At 34.4% G+C, this 12,331-nt stretch overlaps 2 protein-coding genes across 17 annotated transcripts in view; one reads left to right on the forward strand and one right to left on the reverse strand.

Annotated features, from left to right (window-relative positions):
* LOC104911154 (uncharacterized) overlaps nt 1-12,331 on the forward strand; it is a 143,570-nt gene that overhangs the window by 130,042 nt on the left and 1,197 nt on the right. For 6 of the 10 annotated variants that reach the window (XR_014883596.1, XR_014883597.1, XM_085225118.1 and 3 more), the window contains one exon: nt 1-6,465. This exon is cut by the window's left edge and continues 15,171 nt beyond it. The exons of 1 other annotated variant lie outside the window; for it this stretch is intronic. The gene's annotated coding sequence lies outside the window, so the exon portion shown is untranslated. Of the gene's footprint in view, nt 6,466-12,331 lie in introns of those variants that run through there. 3 more of the 10 variants (XR_014883594.1, XR_014883595.1, XM_085225106.1) reach the window with 1 other exon arrangement.
* The window catches only part of CDIN1 (CDAN1 interacting nuclease 1), a 114,801-nt gene that overhangs the window by 86,442 nt on the left and 16,028 nt on the right, over nt 1-12,331 (reverse strand). For 6 of the 7 annotated variants that reach the window (XM_085225101.1, XM_085225095.1, XM_085225094.1 and 3 more), the window contains exons 2-5: nt 7,502-7,547; nt 6,590-6,654; nt 3,538-3,598; nt 303-375 (exon numbers count right to left, since the gene is read on the reverse strand). In XM_085225101.1, the coding sequence (XP_085081227.1) occupies nt 303-375; nt 3,538-3,598; nt 6,590-6,654; nt 7,502-7,547 (245 nt within the window). The remainder of the gene's footprint in view (nt 1-302; nt 376-3,537; nt 3,599-6,589; nt 6,655-7,501; nt 7,548-12,331) is intronic. The other variant, XM_085225097.1, reaches the window with a different exon arrangement.

A 12,331-nucleotide genomic window follows, 5' to 3' on the forward strand; every position in this document is an offset into this window, starting at 1 on the left:
AAACATTTAAGTGTAGTGTGAGCTCCACACCCTTTATTTTACTGAAAGGATATATATACTAAAAATCTAGGAAGGAAAAAGAACGTGTTCATTTAAGTATTATTAAAATGTGGGTGGTCCTTTTACATAAAGTTTAACTGTCATTAGCTGTTGGAAGATACCAGCCTTAAAATGTTGCCCTCTTTAGCTCACTTGCAATGTTATGTTTATTATTTTTTTGTTATAGTCAGAAGAAAAGTTTCAGACATAAATATCCCAGAATGTAAAAAACAGAAAGGAAGAAAAATACTAGAGAAACTTACGGATGGCTTGTTCCTGCTCTTGTAGAAATCTTTCCAACACAATGCGAGCCATGAGAGATGGGGCAAAGTCCATCTTACCTCAACAGAAATAGAAGAGAATTTAGAGATGTGAATAGTGTTTGAGGTGGTTACTTCATCAGCACTATAATCTACTTATAGATTAAAAATAAAGTGCAAAATCATACGAAACATTAGTAGCTTTTCCTAATTCATTTCAACTATTTGAAACAAAGATGAACAGCAATCCACAGTATCCAAAGGAAAACCAAATTTCATGGGAAAATCTAAAAGGTATTTATCTGAACAAATAATTGAACATGTTGATTTGAATTTCTCTCCACGTGCTACAAAAAAGAGGTACCTCTGTGTGAATATGTTGTTTTCCACTTGAAGCATAATATACATAAATGAAATAAAACAAGAAGGGACTTGACATATATTTAAGATTTAGCAGAAGCTAGTAGAAGATAGTAGTGATATTCTAAGCAGCTAAAATACATTACTGTTTTTTATGTTTGTATATTTTGTATTTGAACCATTTTTAAAAAAAAGTAAGGTTACTTACCAAGGAAAAGAAGAAATGCTGATATTTTGCTGTAAATATTTATTATATGTAGCACCCATCAGATGATACCGCATAGCCTTAATAACATCACAGGTTTTTCTTAGTTTTGCTGAATAAAACACCTCCGACAGATGTGCTGAACTAGGTAAAAAATTCTCTAGAATTTAAATCTTCCCTCTTAACAAAGCTCTTCCTCCACTTTAATACTTTTTATACATGTACAGAAATTGTATGTTGCAGTTCCACCTGAAATTACCATAGCTTTTTAGATTTCATTATAATACTCCCTTACTGAATTGGAATTTTTACTATGAGACAGTAAACCTTGTTCATACATTGCCACAGTGAATTTGTCTTGACATGTATTCAAGTTCAATATTAGTACAAAAAAATTTAGCTTGATTTAGTAACTAGACACACACAAAAAAAGGTGGTTTCATTTATGCATATGTTTTTTCCAAATATGTATGTACTTGGATGCACTTAAATTCCCCAAGTAGAGAGAAATGCTTTCATCGGAGCTGCTTATTTCCAGTAACCCACATCAGAGCTGACACATGAAAAATGGTGAAATTACTGAAGGTAGTCCAGCCTGAATAAGGACTACCTTATTAGTTCAGGTACTTGCATCTCCCTAATTTTCATATTAATCATGTGTCCATCTTTCTTTGAAATAGGGCCATCATGCTTCATGTCAGAATTTAGCATGTAAGTAAAATTCATAGTGCTTCAACTCTCACCTGAAAATATTTGTATGAAGAGAACAGACTAATTTTATTATTCCTATCTAACAAATATTAGATTTACTTTAGTGCATTGAAACGACATATAAAATAAAATAATAATAACTTAAAAGTAGTCTCACATATCCTCAAAAAAACCTTCAGTAACCAGCCCCAAAAGATAGTAATATGGAGCTGTTCCTATTTAACAGAGCTGCTACACACTGTAATGCACCTATGTAGCATTTTTCTCATCAATTTTTACAGTTTCCACTGATTAAATATATATTGACTCATAAAGTATTACCGTTACATCAATTGTCAGCAGATGCAAGAGTATGTCATTTAAATATTAACTATCATATAAAAATGGCAGCTTGATTGTTTGGAAGCAGTAATCTGGTGCTGGTTATTGCCACATTTCACTAACACATTAGGCAGCAGTCACAAAATACATTGCCTTTCTTATATACCTGCTACCATGAAATCAGAAGCAGATAAGTTCTTCGTACATCTCCCTTTCCTCTTAGATCTAATTTTTATTTATTTCTGAACTGCAGAAAACTTTGATCTGTATTGCAAAGGCATATTAGTGTAATATAAACAAAGATACGCTCTCTAGAGTCAGAAATGATATGCATAATCTCTAAATCAATGGGAAAAAATATACAATGAACCAGTACCATAGATTACTTTGTGCATGAAATATTTTGAAGACAGTTCTCATATAATGTAGGTGCAATATATCATGAAACAAGTTGTTTACTTAAATTCTTAATAAGGTCACGCTTCTTTATATTCTGAGAACAGAATGTAGTTTAAGACCTGTTTCTTCCAGAAATAGTTAAAAAATGAAAGAAAAAGCTACACATTACTACTACTCTGAAATAAATCCTTTATTTTTTGCTAATGGTATGATCAGGACATGTTGACACTTCAAAGACCATTAATATCTTCTAGTAATTGATAGGTAATCACTCCTTTGCTAGCTTCAGCAATGTAAGTGAGAGAGAAACCATTCTTTTTTACTAATGTAATATGTAGAAGTTGCTGCTATTGCAACACAACGTTCATACTGCTGTATCAGTTTTAATGCAAGCACTCATTTTCTGTCTCCTAACACCTTCTATTGAAATGCAACAAAAAAACAGCATACATTTTATCTCTTTGAGAGTTGCGTAAGCAATTCCATGGAATACTGCTATTGTTGTTGTAAATAAATATCTTTGATCTTAAAGGGTAGATAAGTTGATTGATTTTTTTCTCTATGAGAGCTCGCCACCACTCTTTCAAACTTTTTATGTTTTCTTCCAGGTAGTGCTTTAGAAAGTCTATTTTAATACCTTGATTCTCCAGATTTGTATTTTACTTAATAAACAGTATCGATAAATTTGTCTGATTTTTAATGGCAACCGTTTGAAACTTTTCACAGACCAGCTTTTCTAGGAAACAGCTATACCAAGGAATTTACTCTGCTTAATTGTCTTCTATTAAGCAATTTTCATTAGTCATCCTCTAATCTGTATGAACAGAATTAAAAGAGGTCAGGAAAATGAACTGTTTTAACAGTTTGTATTAAAACAAAAATCTTAGTTTTGTTATTTAAAAGTTGCTAATAGATGTGACTTCACTTAATCAATGTAGGAATTTTTAGTAAAACTATGCTTTAAAGACCTATACACAGTCTGAAATTTCCAGCAAGATAAAAATCCAGCTTCTTACAATTCTTCTTGAAGTTAGCAGACTAATTACATTACCTGATTTATTAATAAATGAGGCTTTTTGTCTAATTGTTATAAGTACTAACATACTGGGGAACAATTTTAAATGTCTAATGTGCCTGGAATCCATTTATTTTAGGTTAATTACGTTTATCAGTAATGTCACTATAGATATGCCCCTTAGGTTCTACATTTGGAAAATCAAAGAAAAAAGTGAAGATTATTACCTCATTGGCCAGCTCCAGTAAAACAGGGGCAGTGGCATTTTTCATCACCCCATTCAGGTACCTAGACAAGACAAAGGTAATTCCAGTACAGCCCAGCACAGAATATTTCTTGAGAAGCATTCTAATAAATAAGTATTATTCTAATATGTTAGATACATACATCCAATATATTCTAATATTATTATTCTAATAAGTATTTTAAACAATCACGAACTCTCCAGCAATGCTTCCTATTCATTTGCAACATACAATAATCTGATTTAAGTTACCGGTAAAAAAAACAGACAACAAATCAAGACAACGGTCTTTCAAAAAGATTCAAAAAGCCATATAAACAACTTATATTATTTAAAGGTGCAAAACAAAAGTCTCTATTATTCACTGAAAGTATTTTGAGTTCCATTTGATCTTCAGCTACGTAGTGCAAATCACTGTACATCTTATTTAATTTGTTACTATGCACAAAAAATACATTCAGAAGCTTAATCACAGATTTTATCAACAAAGGTAATAGTAGGTAATAGTTTAAATACTAAAGACTAACTTCAGTGAAATCAGAGTATAAAAATGAACTTAATATTGTGAAGAATATTAAAAGAAATACTAAAAGAAGAATTTAGGATCTGTAAAGGATCTTATTTTCAGAAGTTGATGGAACGAAGAATACTTTTGGAAGTCACTCTGTTTTGCAACAATCTGGTAAAGAACAACATCTGAACCTGCTCATTTATCCTATCTTTATTTATAGAGCAAATCATTAAAAGGCCACAGCCTTTCTAGTTCTGTCATTATCTATTCATCAGAAGCCCTTCTTCTGCTCATTAGCTACAGATATTATTATCATTTTAACTTTTTGTGAAATGGGTTTAACATCTTTATATGTAACTTCACAGAGGATAATGGCTTTTTGTTTGCAAGTTATTCTGAGGCTTAATGAATAAAGGAACTGATAAAAGCTTATTGCTGTAACCTATTTCAATTCTATGTAAAAACACAAAATAAAATGTCTCATGTAAATCTGAACACTTGAAAATTTATAATGGTGGAGAAAAAACAGACAGTTAAAGAACAAAATACTTAACCAAGAAGATTTGCTTGAGACTAATGTTCGAAAACATGCACTCAGATGATCAAACATCACAGCTACAGCTGACAATGAAGTGCTACTGGCAATTCCATTATGGACTAACAGATTTCACTTGTTGATGGCAATACTGTCCTGAAAAGTCTGTTGATCCTTTTTACAACTTCGCTTTCAGTTGGTCCAAATCAAAAAGTTGGTCTCAGTCAAACAGTAGGAACTATTCCACTAAACCACACTTATGCTTTCTCCCAACAAGGACCACTTTATATGACTACATTCAAAATTGTGTTGTTTCAGACAGAGGAATGCACAAATATTTGTTTGTATGTAGGAGGAACATATCACACAGACTGTACAGTTGTAAGATGGATGCTACAAAAGTGTAGTCAGCATGTTTGTCATGTATTCACTTGCAGCATTTCAAACTGGCTTCTGACTCAAGCAGTCTGTGCCTCTAGACTACAAGACATTACACCATAAATCAAAAATGGGATTGAGATGAGTTTTCTATATACTAACCAGAACATATCTGATTTTAAAATATGTGCATTTCGTCCAACCACGTTAAAAGTTTGCAATACATACAATATCCAGTAATAGCATAGCTACCATATAGCTTCATACATAATGCATTAGTTATGTACTGTCACATACTTCAGAGTGTATAGAAGGGGACAGAACACCAAATACTCCTACCTGATGTTAGCCAAACTTAATCACACCTATAACCTCACTGGTACCAACAACACTGCTGCTTTGCAAAAAGCAAAATCTGATTCAGTGTGTCAGGTTCAACGTAATGGGACTAGTAATATTATCATCATAAAAAGGGTTTAAATTATTTGCCTGTGTTCTAAGAAAAGAATTATTACAGTTACAATTAACATAGGGCACTTCACTAAAATTATACTAGTTAAAAGTAATTAAATTAAGTATCTCATATATATGGTTATTAAAATGACAAAATTTAAAAACAATATTCTTCCTAAGCAAACATCAACACTGGGAGAAGTGTGATGTGATCTAGTACAAATTTTTACAAAACTGTATAGCTACTTAAAAAAGAAAATTAAACCCTCCCAAAGAGTACAATTCACACAAGACTTTCTTTCTGATATAATCAGGTTGTGCTTATGTTTAAACATATGATTCTGCAGAAGCACAGAGTACTTAATTGTTTACAAATGGAAGCTTTTTGTTTATTTTACTGGTTCATACAGATTAACGTTAAGCATGGATATCAGACATCTATAATCACAAGTATGAACTTGCTTGCCATGTAAGCTCTTCAGATATGTCAGTCTGCAAAGTATTCTTTAATTGCACATTTTTACCAGTTATCATTATGCCCCAATTATGTCATTGCGACATTTTAAATAAAGTGTGCAGAAGTAACAGACAAACTATAAGATGTCGCAAACATTTTATTAGCTTAAGACACAAATAATTACAGAATATTGTAAAATGACATTCTCCTTTAAAAGCTATTTCTGACACCTCTGTTTATAAAACAAGAGGGATCTAAAAATTAAAGCTGGCAATACAGAAATTTAGTATGTAATTTTTGCAATGTAAAACAGCTGTTTTTTTAAAAAGTACAAGCAGCTGCAACAGAAGAAGCTCACTAGCTGTAAGGAATTTATCATTAATATTAGTCTTGACACTGAAATTACATAATTACTAACTATAGGCAGTACATAATGAATGCTCTCATATGCACTGTAAAAAGTAATATTTGCTTATCTGGATTAAAAGCCAAGGAAGTTAAACACTGATCAGACTGACCAAAACCTGAAATATTCTGTATGTACACTGATAAACACGTTTATGTGAACATTCTGTAACATTCATCCCAAATTGTTAATTTATATTTATAGAAAATTATCTTCATAAGCTAATGAGCTAATTTACTTATAATTATGATAAAAATTAGTGATGATACTCTTAACTAGGGTAAGGAGGTCATACCTTTGGTAGTAAGATTCAACTGCTTCTGCAGTATGATGCTTGGCATGTGTTCTTTTTATTTGTTTCTTGAAAAACAAAAGAAAAAGTCTTACAAATGTGTCATAGATCAAAGCACAAAAATCATGACTGTTCAAACACATGCCTAGGCTACACTTTGTTATACAAACTGAACTATGTTTTGAGATTCTATATAGAAATGATGTTCAATTGAAATGAATGTCTTCATAGTGTACTGCAATGTACCATATATGTAAAAGCCAATAAGGTCACAATAATTGAATCTAAATAAGTTTACTGAAGGCTGCAGAGGGCAAAGTAAAACTTGTTCTGTCTTTCAATCTTTGTATTAATTTTCCCTCAATTCAATTCCATCTAAGTCTGGTGTACGCTAGTTTTACAATTCAATTGGCATTTTTAACCAGGAAGAACATTGCTTAAAAACAACTTATTTGAAAAACTACAAAAAGTAATTCCACAGAGACTTGCCACTTGACTGACACCTGTCATCTCATGATAAATGACTCCATTTTCTGCCTCTCTTGCCTTCTGCCACTCCGGCAATGGTCATTTATCATCATCTCTGTCAGCAATGGAAAGCAGCACTGACAGTGCAAGTCAGCAAACATTTAGCACATGGAACCACGCAACACAGGGAAATTATTATTGTCAGAATAATAATGGTTTAGCATAATTTATTACAGGTCCACCAAATAAGCAAAGGCTAGATGTTATTAGACAGATGGATGGGTAGGCTTGGCAGCCATCCACTGAGACTCAGGCGGTGCTTGATGTGGAAAAGGGAACATCCTCCAAACCAATCAGAAAGCTGGCAGTTCAATTACAAAGAAATAAAGGGACATTCATCATTCAATTAGGCACCTGTCAACCCTCACAAAGGAGAAAACTTCTAACCTGGTACTCCTGGGAGAAGATGCTCAGCAGAGTGGACTGCGATTGACTGGAACAAATAAAAGAAGGACAAAGTTAATTACTGGAGTGCACTGCAAAGAAACAAAAGAGAAGGGAGCTTCAAAGGTAGGCCTGCTGCCCTGTAATCTAACAGAACATGAAAACAAGTGTGGAAAAGTTGTTCCAGATGAACACCTCAGACAAAGGCTTCCTGCTGCTAGGTCAAGGAGAGAGCATACAAGGGAGGGGAGGAAAATATAGCAAGAGTTTCAAAGCAAACTAGCATATTGTTTAGGTGATTCTTTTTCAGCCTCAGAACCCACAAAGCCCTATCAGTAGCAGGTACTGGAGTTAAAAGGGAAAAGACAAAGAAAAACAAAGCAAAATTTCCTTTAATAATTGATGGACTTAAATTCCATCAGAAGTTGGGAACATACCGCTTGTTCATTGGCAACATATTGAAATTCATTTTGTTAGCAGCAAGGGAAACTCTTCAGTAGCTGTCTCATATTCAGGTTAAAAACTTCCCTCTCTGTCAGAAGTAGCATATGGGACCACTGGAACATTCCCACTGAAACTGATGTGCTTTGAAAACAGAAACTTTCACAGCAGGAAGCAGAGATTCCCTGGAGTCGGTCATTTCCAAAAGCTGCCATAAGCTTCATTCATCTAAGGCTCCCCTCAATGTCAAACACCTGGCAGTGAAGCAACCTGGAAAGCATTCTTCTCAAGTGGGAATTTTTCTCTCTGAATTGTTAACGTTTAGAAATGGGACAAGATTTCTTTCCCCCCCAAAAAAGCAATCAATACCATGCCACTACTGTTTTCAATTGTCCTCTGTGGATATATCTACCTCATCATATCCTGAATACAATTAATTACTTCTGATATATTTTCCTACTACATGCAACTTGAACAAATTATAGTCTCAATAAATTGAGTTTTATGGTACAGCAAAGCACTACGAATAATTAACATTTTCCCTTTCATGAGCTTAACTACTAAGACACAACATAGGTAGTTCAAATATTCAGCAGTGCCTAAAGTCTTGTTCTGACAGATTTCCAGCATAGGGATTTAATACTTGCATTACATCATATTTACATTAAATGTAAATATTCTCTCCACACTTAAATGGCCTTTCTCCTTGTAATATTCACATCTCAGAGATATTAACTTAGGATAAGCAAGTCTTATGTCCAGTTTGAAAAGACAAAACTGAAGAATAGAATGACTGAATGGTTTGTTCAAGTTGAAACAGAAGGTATGTCTATGTAGCATAGTATAAAGTTACCTCTAAATAATCCAGCTGAAGCATTAGGTGCAAAGTAACTAACCTAGACTATGTTCAGTGCTATGCAATGAGCTTATCAGTTTGAGTTATCTGTATCTCATGTTTCTGGCATCTTTGCCATAACACCTAGTTTGGGCTTGTCTGTCCAGCGCATCTGTGTGACAGCAGTAAGCTGAGCCTTCTTCTCTGACATTTTATACACGATAAATGGAATATTAATTGTCCGAATATTAAAACTAGAAAAATGATAATAATATAAACTATTGTATGTATTTATTTTTCTGTGATCCATTAATTTCATAAATGACAGTACATTCAAGATTTTAAATATTCTTAAATATACATCATTCAACACAGAGACCAAGAGATATTCACCACAATGCATCCCCAAAAGGTGTATTATCCAATTATGACAATCTTCAACATGTAGACGTGGCCATTAAAAGCTGAACAAAGGAAAAAAATTAAGATTATACACTTAAAAAGGCTACATACATATACATAGCTATGGTTTTTCGAGTTGATTTATTTGGAAAACAAAACAAAACAAAACAAACAACCCTGCAGGCTATAAATGAGCTGGATACATATGGCCCCCTAATGGCTCTCCATGTAACTATTATTATCTGGCAGATTTACATGGTCATAACGATAGAACTGAATGTACAGAAAAGATTCAGAAATTAAAAAACAGAGCAACACAAAAAAGGACATTTACCTGGGTTTGAGTTCTCTCCAACTGGTACACAAATTTTTGTATTTTAAAACCATTTCCAGTAACATTACTGTACTTACTGCACAATTATCCAACCATACTCAATGACGTATCAAAAAGATTTAAGACCATTATATCCATTATCTCTCTGTTCTCCCATTTTACTCTTATCCATTCTATTTTGTTCCTTTGGTGTCCTTGATTTCATCTTTCTACTTCACTTTAGTCTGACAAGCTTCCCCAATGCTACAACTGCTCAGATCATTAAGGACTCATCCCAAATTATAAATAAATGAATAAATAAAAATCAGGCAAGAACCTAACAAGGTCGATATATACTGGATTGCAGTACAAAAATACTGTGACTGCAGCAGAGAATTACTTCAACAGAACAGTTCCAAGAATTTCAAGCCTTACTCTCCTCTGCAGCAGAGAATTACTTCAACAGAACCATTCCAAGAATTTCAAGCCTTACTCTCCTTCCCAAGAGAAGTGGATTTATATTTTCACATGGCTGCTTCTGTGTTTCTTCTAATTAACATAGCTCCCCCGTTAAACATCAAAACCACTTGTCTGCCACTCTATGGTTGCCTTTTTTTGGCCACTATTTTATTGCTACTGGCAAAATTACATGAATAGCCAGCAAAATGAAAGCTGCCTGGAAAAATGAAGCAGCTCCTTCAAACATAGCTGGAACATCTATTGCAAGATGCCACTGACAGCAAACTAAAACATCACGGTTTTGAAAAGTGCTTAAAAAGACAGTACAGTGTACTTGGAGAGGGAACAGAGTCATGAGCATGCATCTGCATTGCAAGACAGCACAAAAAGATCACAGCTGCTGATGATGACAGTTCAGGATACTGCCATGTAACTTATTTCAGGAGGTATCTTATCATTGTATACAAACACATGAAGGGAAGGTATAAAGAAAACAGAGACAGGTACTTCACAGCGTTGCCCAGTGAAACGGGAGCAAACTAAAACACTGGAGGTTTTGTCTCAATGTCAGAAAATTGTGCAAGAGTGACTGAACACTGGCACACGCTGCTCAGAGAGGCTGTGGAATCTCTTCCTTGGAGATCATCAAAAGTTGCTTGGGGATGGGCTCTGGGTGTTCCTGCTTGTACTATCATACCTGGAGAGTACACCAGAATGTTCTGTTTGCAGGCCTGCAGTGAGTATAAAGTACGTGCAGACAGATCAGCACTGCATAATTACAGCTGATGTAAAACTATGGCCAAGAAAGAGGCAGTAAGGACTAAAAGATTTTAATTGGAATGTCTTGCCTTCCTCTTTTCAGCAAAACATGCTCTCATATCTAGCCAAGATTTTGGACGCTATCCAACTTAGTATTTCCTGTGTAACAGAGCCACACCTGAAGAAAATCCAAACATGACAACTTCTACAATTATTATAAAAGCACTGCTCTGAAAGTAATGCCTCCTATTTTACTATGTTGACCCACAATTCCAGAAGCACATATTGGCAGTAGCGATTGAATCTTCCCAACAATACTTTGCTAAATTTTGTTGCTATGTGACAGTTGGCAGCAGAGGGGCAGTCTGACAAAATGGCATCTGATATGGAATACTGTAGGAAGCAAAGGGCTGTAACTAAATTTTTCCATGCAGAAAAAATTGCAACACCAGCATTCATTGAAGCTTGCTTGCTGAACATTTATGGAGACGAAACAGTGGATGTGAGCACAGTGAGGCAGAGGTTTGTATGTTTCAGCAATGGCAACAGCAAAGTGAAAGACAAGCCAAGTTCTGATCTTGCTTGACATCTTCATCAATGACCTGGATGAAAGGATGGAATGCACCCTTAGCAAGTTTGCTGAAGATATGAAGCTGGGAGGAATGGATGACACACCACAAGGCTGTGCCGCCATTCAATAAGACCCAGACAAGCTGAGCTGGATGGAAAAGAACCTTATGGAGTTCAACAAGGACAAGTGCAGAGTTCTACATCTGAGGAGGAATAACTGCAGGTATCAATACAGGTGAGAAGCTGACCTGCTGGAGAGGAGCTCTGTGGAGAAGGATCTGGTTGTCCTGGTGGAAGACAGAGTGACTATCAGCAAGCCTTCCTGTGGCCAAGGCAGCCAATAGTATTGCTTAGGGATAAGGTAAACTTTCCACTTCACTTTCTGAGATTTATGGAAATGTAAAATCTTAGGTATAAATACAAGCTTCCACTTGTTTCATATCTTCATTTTAAAATGCAATTCTTTTCCCTCAACTTTATCTCCACATTTTTTGCCCCAAATAGAAAAAATAAAAATGCTGTTTTACCTTTCATATATTTTACCATGGAACAAAGGAAAAGTGATCAGTAAAAAAAAACACAACAAAAAACAAGAGTAAATATGAACTACAAAGAACATTGAGTCAGTGCTACCCTTTCACAAAATGTAACTCTTCACCTAATGAAGATGATAAACATAATGGTTAAAACACTGTGCATGGGGATTTACATTTCCAAAATTCAGAAGCTGTTATAGGTGAAATCCCAAAGTAGCACTGTCAAAGCTTATCTTGAAAGTATATCCAATAACGAATTGTAGTTTTTACAGGAATTCGGGTATGGTAGAAATTGCCTTTTTTATTCCACATTCTCCAGTATGAGAATCATGTGCTTGTCACAACTCTTCGTGAGATGTTATTTCTGTGAAGCAGATATCTTTTAATGTTAGAACTTTCCTGCTACTCCAGTACTTTGGGAACCACAAAACCATTACGGTGTTGTTGGAGAAATACTCTCATTACATATGTATTAATGCTATAAAATTACAATAAACATATAGATAAAAAGAAGTACC

The sequence above is a fragment of the Meleagris gallopavo genome, chromosome 5, assembly GCF_905368555.1.
Source record: "Meleagris gallopavo chromosome 5, MGAL_WU_HG_1.1, whole genome shotgun sequence".
NCBI lineage: Eukaryota > Metazoa > Chordata > Aves > Galliformes > Phasianidae > Meleagris > Meleagris gallopavo.